The following is a 14,720-nucleotide window of genomic DNA, read 5'->3' as shown; positions in this document are numbered from 1 at the left end:
ACGGTATACATCAATCAAAGTAGTGCCCTAGGTGAAAAATACCAAACAAATGGCGAAATAATCGTAACGTAAATGCATAATATACCGTAAAACATTGATTTTTGACGTTTATCAGTACCTACGAAGTATTGGTTAATACACAAAAAATAAAGTCTGTCACCATTTGACTATTTTATATCATTTAAACGGACATTTAAGTATCAAAGATATTATTTTTTTTCGAATTTCAGATATAACTTAACGATTCCAAGTCATATGCAAAATTATACCAAAATCTATGACATACCCTTTTATATGTTTACAAAATTTAGAATTGTTGAAAAACTAAGGCTTTTCTACCTCAGGCATAGATTACCTTAGCTGGATTTGGCAAAACATTTAGGACTTTTGGACCTCAATGCTCTTCAACTTCGTACTTTATTTGGCTTTTTTAATATTTTTGGATTCGAGCGTCACTGATGAGTTTTTAGTAGATGAATCGCGCGTCTGGCGTATATACAAAATTTAGTCTTGGTATCTATGATGAGTTTATTTACTACCACTGGGTCGATGCCACTGCTGGTCGAGATTTGATCCAAAGAATTTTAGACCTATCACCATAATAAGCTGCTTTAGGAAACTTTTCACATCTGTATTAAATAACTGTACAGATTAAATAAATATTCGAAAGAATATAGCTTAACATGCGAAAACCCAGGAGGCTTCCGGAAAGGAAACTCCACTATTAATAATTTATTTATTTTATATTCTCTCATTCAGACGATGAAAAACAAAAAGAGGAAACTTTTTTGTGCTTTTATCGATTTTGCTAAAGCTTTTGGTACCGTTTGGAGAAATGGCCTGTGGCAAAAATTACTATTTATTGATATAAATGGTAAAATATATAACGTAAATTTTAATAGGTATAGTAGTATTAAATCTCGTATTTCATTTAATGGTGATACTACCGAATACTTTCCATGTAATATAGGTGTTAGACAACGAGAAAATTTACCTCCTTTTCTTTTTCTTTGTATCTGAATGACTTGGACGATTTTTGTCATAGAAATGATGTAATAGGTCTAAACACAGTGACATATGAAACAGAACAACAAATTAAATGTACTTGAAACTTTATGTATTTCTTTATGTAGATGATACTGTTTTATTTTCTGAAACTGCACAAGATATTCAACAGCAGCTAAATACATTTTATGAATACTGTGATATATGGAAACTGAAAGTTAATCCAACCAAAACAAAATTGTTATTTTTGGTAATGGTAGATTGATAAACAAATTAATTTTACACTCGCTGGTAATGCTTTAGAAATTGTCAAGGATATTTCATATTTGGACATTATATTTTCCAAAACGGGTGTTTTAAAAGTGCTAAAAATCAACTTATTAGTAAAGCCACCCAAGCTATGTATGAAGTTCTAAAAAAAGGCCTCTCACATAACCTGACAGTTAAATGTCAGTACGATCTTTTTGATAAAATTGTAAAGCCTATATTGCTATATGGTTGTGAAATTTGGGGAGTTAGTAATACTGATGGAATAGAAAGAGTGCATTTGATTTTTTGTAAACTTTTGTTAAGCTTGAAAAATCAACCCCAAGCTGTATGGTATATGGAGAGCTAGGCGCTTATCCTATGTCAGTATATGTGGAATACCGTATGGTATCTTTTTGGTCTAATATTATAAACAGATATATTTATAAACTTAACGTAGATGGTGGATTTACTTTCGAATGGTTGATTTGTATAAAAAATATCTTAAATAAATATGGATTTTCAAATATTTGGTTAAATCAGAATAACTATAGTTTTAATCCAAAAGGGTTAAAGTTAAGCATTAAACAAAGAATTTTTGACCAATTTCAGCAGACTTGGAAATCAGAAATGGAGAATTCTCCACAAGCATTATGTTACAAACTATTTAAAATAAACTTTGAATTTGAAGAATATTTAGACTTATTACCTCATAAAGATAAAATAACGTTATGTAGGTTTAGAACTGGAAATCATCGGTTACCTATAGAAACCGGTAGATGGCGTAAAATTATTAGACAGGAAAGGTACTGTGTACTTTGTAACTCTCAAGAGATATGTGGTGAATTTCACTATATTTTAAACTGTACAGCTCTAACAGAAAGTAGAAGAGCTTTTCTTAAACCTTACTACGTAAGCCAAGTAAATGTTTTGAAATTCGGCACTTTATTTATTTCAAAAAATATTCGTGTATTGAAAAAATTGTGTAAATTAATTAGAAATATCAATATAGAAGTATGTTCTCCAGGTTGATCACCAATTTCTCATTCTTGATGCTCGTTTTGTACAAACTTGTCATGAGCAAATCTGTATATTATTATATGTAAACATATATTTCTTTGTACCATTAACTTGGTTTTATAAGAAATATAGAATCTTGAATCTTGACCTATTTACTGTAACATGTATACCATTTTAGAGGGTCTACATTCATCACAAAAAACATTTTAATAAGATCAAAAAAGTGAAAAAGTATTTTAACAAAACGCATTTAACATGGTCGAACAACTGGTGTTCCTAAACCCTGCTGACTGCCATATACGATCGCCAAATGAATTGAGCAATGAATCTTTTAATTTATATATAAATTTTTATACTAAACAGAAAAATTGTGGCAAAATTTGTATACCACAAACATGAGAGGCAAAAATAGATACATGTACACCATAACCTGATTTCGACAACTAATGTCTCTTCAGTGATGTTTTGGATAAAAACGGTATTTGGAAGTTCATTTATTTTTCCTCAAATTAGGATTCTAGGATTGTTGAAATCCGTATATAGTGTACTAATTTGAAAAATAAAAAAAATAAAAATTGAATTCTTGATCATCCGTACAAATTGATCGGATGAGGTTTTACATGTAGCATGTTATATATGAGTGACATTATAATTGGTTTCCCTAATTTACTGTTATCCAAACAGATGAAAAAGCTGCGTTATATTTTGAAAACTAGTAGAATATAGTAGTACAGTATTAGATACTTATAGGGAGGTAGTACCATTGCATTTGAATATGAAAATTCATACACGTAGCTGTCTCCGTGTTTATTAGAAATTGACATAGAATACTATAAGACTCGCACGATAATTTGATATATAATTTTTTAAACTATTTTTTTTTATTTTGTCACTTTAACCTAATTACAGATAATGATGGGACTGATATAGAATGCTGCAATGGGAACTTCCCTGTCATCAGGTGAGTAAGAAATATTGATTCATATAATAATAAAATAATAAAGAGTTGTTTACGATAAACGGCAAACACAGTAGACTATGACGTGTCTTAATTTCGAGGCTTTGTTTGTCAATAGAAAAATATGAGGTTACAAAACAATCAAATTCAAAATTATACCTGAAAATCAGATAACAAAATTTGTAATAAACAAGCGTATCTTATGTTTTATTTGATTGTGATACGCATCAATTAAATATTCTTTCAAATAGCGCTTTTATACTCCGAGCAGTCGGTGGCAGAAAAATAAAAGTCGGCCTTATTACGAACTAGCTGCTACATTTTAACATCACGACGACCTTGATGTCATTCCGATGTATTGTTTTTGCCTAGATTTCCATAATGCAAATGAGTTTTTGCGCGAAAATATAAATGCCTACTCGTATCCAATCTTTTAGAAAAAATCAAAATCTTACAGAAACGTGTCCACCATGCCTTTGCATTGCATTATTATTAGAAAAGAAGAATAGAATGATATACAACTGAATGAAAATAATATGTGTTTGCTTTTCTAATATAAGATATAACATCAAATCAGTACTGATTTGTATCACAACAATATAATAGTGATTACGGTGAAGTTAAATTTCCCGTCATTTATTCATCATCCACGCACGAACTAGTACTTGTCTCAAAAATAATAATATCTCATTATATAAAAAATATATATTTACCTCAGTTTCAGGTAAAGAGAAATGTTTTTTTTTCTGACACAAATACTTTTGACCATTCACAAGAACTTGTGGTCATTCGATGTTCAGTACTTCAGTACTTTGATTAAGAATCTCAAAAGATAATTTGTATTCATTTTAGTAAAACCTATTGAGATTTTCCAAATCGAAAAGTACAAATAAATCAGAAGATGTGATACCAACGACAATAAGTCAACTCTCCATTAATGTTACAATGTATACAAATTAAACAATTATAGGTCAAAGTGCGGCCATCGGCACGGAGCCGTGGCATTTCCAGAAGAGAGTTCAAACGGGAAAACCAACAGTCTAATCTATATAAAAAACGAGAAACGAGAAGGATTTATCTTGATATTTCATTATTGTTTTCAGATCTGAATGTTTTCCGTTTTCAACACCACCGGGAGAGTTCTTATACACCTGTATGAATTTTGTTCGTTCAGCGCCAACATTGACGTACCCCCCTTATGCAGGTAAATACTTTATTTTGATTTATTGGTTTTTGATTAATCCAATTTGTACGAACTGTTTCATTATAAAAAATAAACAGCTTTTTGAATGTCACTTTCTCAATGCAATTTTTTATAACTCCTCTATGAAGGAAACGGTAACCCAATCGCTATTGTTTTATAGGAACAAACAAAACAATGACATTGTCCTGTCCATTTTACAAATCAAAACTATGAACGAAATTATCAAAGTTTGACATGTACAGATTCCATGGTCCGTAGATTAGCTAATTAAGAAGAAAGCAACCCGCCGATTGGTCTTTATAATACTGACTTACACCAGTCCACTATTTTTTTTAATGTATATGAAGATATTAAAGGGAAAGCTATTCAAGTCCACTATTGTATTTTAAAATTTAGGTGTAGATATTATAGGGAAAAGAAAAATCGCAAAGATTAACTCCGAGTAAAATTCCAAACGGCAAGTCCCTGATCAAATGTTAAAACCAAAAGCTCAAACAACTTACACGAATGGATACCAACTGTCATATTCATTAAAATTACTTGATACAGGCATTTTCGTATGTAGAAAATTGTGGATTGAACTTGGTTTTACAGCTAGCTAAACCTTTCACTTGCATGAAAGTCGCCTTAAATTTCATTATATATTGATAACGATACGTAAATAAAACAAAAAAGATATGATAAGTACATATGTCAAAAATAGAAGTACATCATTATATAATGTTATAACCTTTATCACTATGGAAACAAACAAATATGTAACAAAGAAGCACAAAAAGACATATAGACAAAGCACGTTAACAAAAACCCAAAGTACCGTTTATGTTGTATATTCAACTAGGCTGATCTTTTAGTAGACTTTTTGTCCACGATTGATGGTATCCCCATCTCTGTAGCAAGTACTTTGGTACTGGTATTAAATACGGATTCTAGTTGTATTGTTTTATACAATTAGCTGTAAAAAAAAGTACGAAACGCACTATATATTAAGACATGTGTCTACATTTGTATATAATGCATAGCTCTGAATCTTTTACCGGGATTGGCTATATCATTTTTTGTTTTAAATTGAATTTCATGTTGTGACATTTTAGATATTTGATGCGTTATTTGAAATTGTAGGTCCACGTCAGCAAGAGAATGCAATAACTTCTTGGTTAGATCTTTCAAGTGTCTATGGAAGCAGTAATGAGGAATTGAATGTCCTAAGCACAGGGAATGACGGTAAATATCGTTTTCCCAATTGTTCTTACGAGATTAGCTATATGAAGACAAACTGAAATCCTACAGAAAGTATTAAAAACCTTGATTTGTTCAAACACAGTGAATAAATAAAGGTTTATTTTCCTCATACAACAACAATAAATGTAAAACAGTGTTTTTTGAGAAACAAAACCACAACTACATTGTTTCATTGGACCAGGCAAATACAGAATGAATTAGAGTTTAACACTCTTGTGAGTAGTGAAATATGTATTTGCGTTAATGACAGTGCGTAATGACAGTGCGTAAAGAGCACATCTCAAGAACTACAGAACAAGTAAGATATATTATATCGGTATAAGGCGCCAAATCAAATCTAAATAGCTGACTGTAATAACTAATATATATCTGTTTTCCTTCAGGTAAGATGAAAGTAGGTAACCATGATTTACTGCCAGATAACCAAGACGATGATTCGTGTGCCGACGCATCTCAATCAGTATGTTTTCATGCAGGTAGGTGATAATTGGTTAAAATAGTAAAATCTTGATTACTTGGCATCACGATGCAAAGGTATAGGTTGCACTTTGTAAATACAGTTGCTTCTCAAACTACGCCTCTTTTGGGGATATTTAGAATATTCATAGAAAATTAATTTTGTTTACATACTGGTTCCAAGTTATTCTCTCTGTGTTCCATCTCATAGAAACATAACTTGGGAATGTTACCAGTAAATAAACATGTGCATATTGTTAAGATTGAAATCTGTGGTAACCTTTCATTCGAGGTAGGGGTAGTTGAGAAAATTAGTTTGAGTTTAAACTCTGAGAAGTTTAGGGCATATAAACGTTGAAAATATGCCGCACAGCCCTATATTTTGACCTTTATAAAACATTGTACTGCATATGAACTTTCAATTCTAGGATAAGATTGTTTTCAAAACTTCATAGTAAAAGTGGTACAGTTTTAGCAGTAAAAGGAGTTCCTATGGGAAATTGAATTGTCAATATTTACAGAAATGCAACCTATACGTTTCAGTCGATACATACCATATTGAAATTATAACTAACTAACAATTAGAGCTGATTGGTCGTATATTGTTTGATGTCAAAATTGTATTGACTGTAATTAGTTATGAACATTAGAAGCACTTTAAGAAAGGGAGAAACAGTTATATACGAGTTGTCTTTAAGTTGTTATCCATTCGTTTGGTGTGTTTCAGCTTTTGATTTTGCCATTTGAGTGGGAACTTTTCGTTTTGAATTTTCCTTGGAGTTCAGTATTTTTGATTTCTTACTTTTTACTGTATCCGAGACCCGATCGATGAATATATTATTATTATTACATTATTACATAACATGAATGTGTCACGAGAACCCATTAGTTTGATCAGCTAACAACACTCGCGCGCCATTCAAACATTTGTTCACGATCTTTATGATCTTACCAGCACAATAACATTAAGAATGGAAATGGGGAATGTGTCCAATAGAAAACAACCCGACCATAGAACAGACAACAGAAGATCACCAATAGATCTTCATTGCAGCGAGAAACTCTCGCAACCGGAGGCGTTCTTCAGCTGACCACTAAACAAATACATATACTAGTTCAGTGATAATGAACGTCATACTAAACTCCGAATTATACATAAGAAACTAAAATAAAAAATCATACAAGACTAACAAAGGCCCGAATTGGGACAGGCGCAAAAATGCGACGGGGGTTAATCATGTTTTTGAAACCCTCCCCCTATACCTCTAGCAAATGTAGAAAAACAAACGACAGTAAAATTCAGTTCAGGGGAAGTCCGAGTCCGATGTCAGAAGAGGTAGCAAAAGAAAATATACAAAATTAAAATGGATTGCTGCCGGGCTTCATGCACAATAGGATTTCAATTGGTCAACATTTTTACACCGCAATAGTATTTTAGAATAAAGGATTCATTTCTTAAATACGATGACTTAATGTCAAAATTTTGTTTAATTTTGCTACTTGTAATTTAACTATAACATAGCAAACTAATTACTCAAAAATTTGTTCAATAATTTCGAATCTATCGTTTTCTCTAAAAAAATAAAATAAAATACAAAATCAAAAGAGGTCAATAATTTATGATACTACCAAAGCAAAACATACTGATTTAAAAGGTTAAACTTGTTCACTATTATCACCCAAACGATATAGTTTCTGTAATATGAAGCATCATTTCTTTAAAAGAATAAACTGGTTAAGGACATGTAAGTGTATGTGAATCAAAAACATCAATTTTTGTACCTTTAAATAAAATAAAAGTATCACAGCATGAATGTCGTTGTTTTTTCGAGCTGTTTTTTTCTGAGGTTTTCCCCTGTTATTTATTGGTCCCTTTTTGATTGTCTGATTTCCCGTTACTTTAATTGTTCACTGATATGACCGTATTTACGCCGTGTACAGTAAACATGTTTACATTTGGTTTAATGTAATGTACACTAGTTTCACATTAAATTTGTTCACATCTATACACCTTGTTTAGGTACCTGTACATAAGATTTGTTCACAACTATATGTCATTTAAATGTTCATTACGTAGAACCGAATTCAAATTTTCGAACAACTTTTCTAGTAGTAAGGGAATGACATTTTAAAAAAAAAGGGGGGGGTCCCACAATTTGATTAAAAAAAAGCCAGTCATTCAGATGATTAAAATGAACAAATATTCTGAATCCAAAGTTTCCCCATACATTATAGTGTTACATATTGAATTGGTATCATCGAAAAAAAATAATTAAAAACTTTCGCGCGAGAAAGTAAAATGGTTGCGCCTTTAAGAAACTCATGATTTTGGATGATTTGTGAGTGAATCTTTTTTTGAGTAAAGACCAGTGGCAAATATTTCTGTGCGAGTCAAGTCGATTAGGGAAGACCTTATTTTTCAAATGAATTATGTGTTCGGCAATGATGCTGGTTTGAGTCTTGAAAAGGGTTTAATAAAGGTTTTTTTCTAAAAAAAACCCAAAAAATTATATTAAGTTTGTACAAAAATTTAGGTAAAGAACTAAATTAATAATTGTTATAAATATCAATATTATTAAAAAAATGTTTCTTCCTTAAATATACACGGTGAAACTAATGTTTTAAATATCTAGTTTTGTGCACACTTAATCTACACAAGGCCTACATCGAGTATTGACTGCATGTAGACAAACCATGATTTACACATCATGTCAACATTAAGTTTTATCAATGGGAACCTAATTTTGTTTAGTTTACATGTGAGTTACACTTACACAACACCGAGTTTAGGTCAACGTGAACACGACCTTAGTCTAAAGAAACGTTAGAAAAATGGTGAGATATAATAGGTTATAGATACTAGATACATAACAGAAAAAAACCCAAATTCACATCAAATAAGTACATTACTTTAAGTCTGTGTTTATGACTACAATAGATGATCAAGATATCAATAGAGTTAATATTAAAGATATTTGGTGAAAAAAAGGAACGTGTTATGTATAATGAACTAACTGTTTTCAGGTGACCATAGAAACTCCGAAGTACCTCTCCTTACTGTCATGCATACTATTTTCCTACGGGAACATAATAGAATTGCAGTAGAACTAAAAAACGGTCATGGTAGTTGGACCAACGACAAAATACTCAATGAAGCAAGGAAGATTTTAACAGGAGTTTATCAACATATAGTTTATAACGAATTTCTTCCAGCCCTTCTTGGTTTTGATTGGTCAATAGCTGTTGGTTTGATGAGTCAACCGCAAGGTCATACAAATCTATATAGCAGTTTTTTGGACGGTGCAACGCGTAATGCCTTTGGAGCAGCGGCGTATCGAATGGGTCATTCTCTCGTCGGTGATTCTGTTGGTGCTTCAAATTCATTTTTTACCCAGGTTAATGTTAAAGATCTTCATAAAACATTTTTTAACACGGAAACTATTCGAGACATGGCTCAATTTGGTCCAACACGGATTGGAAGATGGATGTCTTCACAATATGATAGACAGATGGATAGATTTTTGTCTAAAGAAGTACGGGATCATTTGTTTCAAGATGCAATTAACCCCTTAGATGCACTTGACCTTGGAGCACTTAATATTCAAAGAGGTCGAGATCATGGACTACCAGGATATAATAGATTCAGGCAGTTTTGTGGCCGTTTTCCAGCTGTATTTTGGACAAACACACCAGGGGGGTTTGTAGACCATGATGTCACCATGGTACAAAAGTTAAAAAATATCTATGGGTATGTTTTTTTTGCTATGAAATCAATAAAAACCAGAAATAGAATATCGATAGTTTGTCAATGATAGATCTGAACTTATTATTTTAAACTTCCTGTGGCAAATGTATATGCATATTCAGGGAGAGACCATGTTATTGTAATATGAATATGTAACCCTGCTTTATACTAGACCGACATGCTGAGCCGGATCCTGACGTGCTTGTTCACAAGGTAACAGTCCATTTTAAACCATGTCAACTAACCCCACCACATGACCTATTTATACTCCTAGCCAACCAGTATTGCGCCTATTCTTTATTGCCACGGGAAAGCAGCAAATACAAATTTTAAAGTAGTTGGTTTAACCTAAACAGTCGAATCGAAACTCTACCAATAGACCACACATTGTAAAATCCGTATATTCATATATCAATAAATCAAACTAGAGGCGTATATAGTTCTATTATGTTTCAATATAGTGATTGCATTAAGAATGTATCAGTTTTTATAAAAAAGAAAACCCGGACTCAAGTCAAACTTTTATAAAGGAAATAGATTCAAATTAGTAACATTTAAATATGAGAACTTTTCTGGTGTTTTAAATACTTAAAACAAGGTTTAAGAGAAGGTAGAAGGAGTGTGGAGAACTAAGTCCAATTAGAATAAACATCTCCACCATGACCATAAAGAAAAAAAATAGCTATGATCCCCCATCCGTTGCTTTTTATAGTAGAATAAAGTTCAATAACTACTCAATGTCATAACAAAAATATATATAAAACGAAAGGAACAAAAAAAAACTAACTAAGGGGAAGTTGTTCAAATGAGTATAAACTAGTCATCGAAGTTTAATAATACTGCTTAAACTATTTCTTATTCATGATTGTTTAATCATGAACACTGCGAATTTAACAATTTTTAAGATAAATTCCTAAAACCTCGAAACAATAAATTTCAAACTAATTGAAATTAAAGGGTGCTCACGTCAAATAAATTTAAACAATTTACAAAAGTTTCATGAAAATTACTTTAACGTTTTTTTTTTAACTATTGTCCGACATTTTCACGACGGATTGACGAACAACGGTATACCATATCGCGCCCTATTAAGCGGCACATACATGTGAATAAAAGATGTTCAACAATAACAAAATATTTAACAGAAAACTAAATACTGACTTAGGGTAAACTCGGATAGTCCGAAATAGTAAGCAGTTCCTACCTTAACATGTAGATCCTGTCGTTTGCGACTTGAACGTGTAGGCTCATGCGATAAAGCTAAACAAATGATAACCTTGTCGCTTGAGACCAATACATTTTGTATTTCTGATTTACCTTTCATTGGAATGAAATTCTAAAAAGTAATACTGACAACTGTCTTAAACATTTTCAAAGCGGCTGGTACTTTCGTGAAAACATTCTTTCATTAAGATTGGATATCGTTATATAGATATTTCCCATTGGATTATAATCATTACGTCAATATATCTTACTCATTAATTGGAAATAAATGAATTCAAATATAACGATGTGATGTTAATAGAAGAGATATTCGTTTCAGGAATGTAGATGACGTTGATCTATACGTTGGGGCTTTGTCTGAGAGACCAGAATCACCTGATACAGTTGTTGGTCCAACTTTTAGATGCCTTATTGCCGTACAGTTCCTCTACTATAAATATGCAGATAGATTTTTTTATGAAAATTATTCCCCAGTAACTGGATTCACTGCAGGTATGTATTCAGGCATATATTTAGATCATCACGAGTTTCAAAGGAGGAAAGAAAATTGAAACTATAAAATCATTCACATATAGTTATCTTATTAACATAAGTTATTCTCATTTAGTCAATTAACAGTTGTTGACCCTGGACTATCTTGTGCTGAATCTGCAATGACAAGCTTTGGATTAAATCGGACAGATCTTACAGGTACCATTTACCGACTTCGGTTAAAATAAACATACGTAAGATATAAATATTTTAAGCGGAAACCTTCCTTTTGTATGTCAGTAATGTAAATTAAGAGTTTCTAGTTGTTAGCAATATCTATATACTAACATAATTTAAAACTTACAGCATGTTTATTCATTTTAGCCCAAGTCAATGATATAAAAAAGCAGACCCTGGCTGGAATATATTGCAGAAATCTACAAATAAGTAAAATTCAACCAAAAATATTTCTGAACCCAGATAACACGTGAGTTTTAATTAATAACTTTTAGATGACGATAACAATAATTCCGAGGAAGAAACATAAAAACTCCATAATACAAAATTGTACAAATTAAAAAAAAATGGACTTTAAATCGTGGGGTGCGCCGATATTTAATCAAAGAGCTGAAAGCTCTGAAGAAAAATGACGCCACTGTCTCTAATATTGGGATAGTTTTTATGCAAGCACATACCGTAATTAGTTTAACAATGCAACATGTCTCGTAAGCATATAATTGATATTCTTATATGTGTGTGTGTGAAGTGAAGGTGCCAACTGGCTGGTTTTTTTTAAAGACAAATGAATAGGTCAAGACTACCTGAATTGTACAAATAAATACTGTAGAAAGGCTTCTATATTTCTCACTGGTACATAGGCTGAATCCGGGTCTGTTCGCGCCCATTCACGTTTGCGCCAACTCATGTTCGCCCCCTTTCACTTTCACACCCTACATGTTCGCAACTAATCTTAATTGGTTTTGTGTTTAATAACTCTGTTAGCAAGTGTTTTCTTATAAGTATAATTGTTGTCATTGTCTCAAAATAAAGTGAGACAGCATTTTTTTTGTTGTGTTGAATAAATCTTAATCATGTTTTGGATAGCGTATTGTTAAAGATAATAATAATCCTTTCTAAATAAAGTGGTATTTTGTCAACGTTTTATTTAGCGTTGAATAACTCTTAATCATGTTTTGGTTAGTGTATTGCTATACTTTGTTTCATTGACCTCTTTCATAATGAAGTGAGATTCTGACTAATTTTTTTTCTGTGTGTTGAATAAATTTTATCATGTTTTGGTTATAATAGTGGATTGCTATATTTTGGTTCCTATATTTTATTGTTTCGTTGTTTCAGATCAAAGGGCTTAAAAACAATTATCTTTTGTGTTTTTCCTTTAAAATCTTCAATGTTTTACTCATACCAAGCTATAAATACATTCAGTATTTACACCAAAGCAATTTAAAACAACAATCATGATTTTCCAATTATTCAACTTGAATTTGAATTAAAATTGGGCGCGAATGAGTAGAGTGCGAACGGACCTTGGGTGTGAACGTGCGAGGTGCGAAAGTGTATTGGGCGCAAACAGACCTGATACCACATAGTCTGAACCCCCTTCTCCCACAAAATATGAAGTAAATTAAAAACAAATTGTTCAGAGAACAATTGAAGTCTTTCCACTAGAAAAGATCTATTTTTATATTGAAATATGAAAAATCAGTTTAAAATGTTAGTTCCTATGGCTTTATGACGTCCAATTAACCTATGACCTTGACCTCAATTTCAAGGTCACAAACCATGGTCCTTGAATCTAAATATCCTAGGTCTTTAATATGTTTGGTTAATGAGTACTACCACTTGACGCGTAATTTTAAATGTAAGATGGACAAAAACTCCCTTTTATTGTATGCGCAGCCTTTCAACCAAAATATACAAGTAAGGACATGTCGCAACTAATAATTTATGAAAAATTATTTGTCAAAATGTCATACAGTATTTGAAAAGAAGTGAAAATAAGCCAAAATCAAAATTTATAATATGACCTTGACCTTTGACATTGACCTCATTTTCATTTTTAGTACCAATGACCTCATGAAGACCCTAGGTCTCTATCAGTTATGGTTTACCAGTTGAAAATGCATATCGCTTGAATCAAATGAAAAAGGGGGAATAACTCTCATATGGCTATGGTTCAAACGAATATTCTTATCCTAAATATGTAACGAGCAATTTGGTAAAATAAAATCTTTTACGGTTACAAAGGAGAGGTGGCCACAAGAAAAACAGTGTTTGGGGAGATAACTCTTACAACGTAATGTATTTTGTTATAATTACATTTGATATATGTTTCATTATAATACTTTATTCTGATTGGCTAACTGCACATCACATGTTATTCCTCAAGCAATTGCATCACTCAATAAAACTTTTCATTCATGATAACACGTGGTCCCACAATAAAGTTGAATAAAAAAGTTATAAAATTCGTGTTTTCATGATCCTAGCTAAAAAAAAGTAATTATAAGTATTGAATGTTTCTTTTTGTAACCTCATAGGGTTGCAAAAGCGTTGACCGTGTGCACATTTTTAGAATGAAGCGCTTACGCTTACGCGCTTCATACAAAAAGTACTTCGGTCAACGCTTTTACACCTCAATGAATTTACAAAAAAAAAGCATTCAATACTTAAATGCAGTTGTAAATTTTTAAAGCAAAAAGAGTTAATACTAACTTTCACTTTTTTTGGATGTTCATGTACATTTTGTATGTATTTATTTTTCTCAACTACATGAATTTTTTGGTGTATTTTTAATGATATATATGAGTAGTCCAAATAATTATTACGTCTGGCAAGGCTTTTTAAATTTTATTCTGGGACACCTTCCTATGACCACAAGGCTATGTTAATTTTTTTCTGGGACGCCTTCTTAGGAAGCCTTCCTACGAACGTCTTAGGAAGGCGTCCCAGAAAAAAATAAAATAGCCTTGTCAGACGTCATTATTATTTGGACTAATACATGAGATATTGGATATTTTTATGCATTATTTAACCAGTTGAGTCTTTTACAGGATTGTTTGTTTAATGCTGTTTAAACATTACTGAAAAAAAAACACCTTAAATTTGCTTATTATTTGGCATGAAAGTTT

The 14,720-nt window shown here is 31.7% G+C and overlaps 1 protein-coding gene across 1 annotated transcript in view; it reads left to right on the top strand.

Annotated features, from left to right (window-relative positions):
- LOC134683512 (peroxidase-like protein) overlaps positions 1-14,720 on the top strand; it is a 35,240-nt gene that overhangs the window by 18,924 nt on the left and 1,596 nt on the right. Inside the window, exons 5-11 of the mRNA XM_063542820.1 lie at positions 3,181-3,232; positions 4,333-4,433; positions 5,556-5,657; positions 6,059-6,151; positions 9,156-9,879; positions 11,420-11,592; positions 11,956-12,058. Coding sequence (XP_063398890.1) covers positions 3,181-3,232; positions 4,333-4,433; positions 5,556-5,657; positions 6,059-6,151; positions 9,156-9,879; positions 11,420-11,592; positions 11,956-12,058 — 1,348 coding nt within the window. The remainder of the gene's footprint in view (positions 1-3,180; positions 3,233-4,332; positions 4,434-5,555; positions 5,658-6,058; positions 6,152-9,155; positions 9,880-11,419; positions 11,593-11,955; positions 12,059-14,720) is intronic.

This window comes from Mytilus trossulus, chromosome 9, assembly GCF_036588685.1.
Source record: "Mytilus trossulus isolate FHL-02 chromosome 9, PNRI_Mtr1.1.1.hap1, whole genome shotgun sequence".
Lineage (NCBI taxonomy): Eukaryota > Metazoa > Mollusca > Bivalvia > Mytilida > Mytilidae > Mytilus > Mytilus trossulus.
Note: the sequence above shows the minus strand (reverse complement) of the source record. Positions and strands in the feature narration are given on the sequence as shown.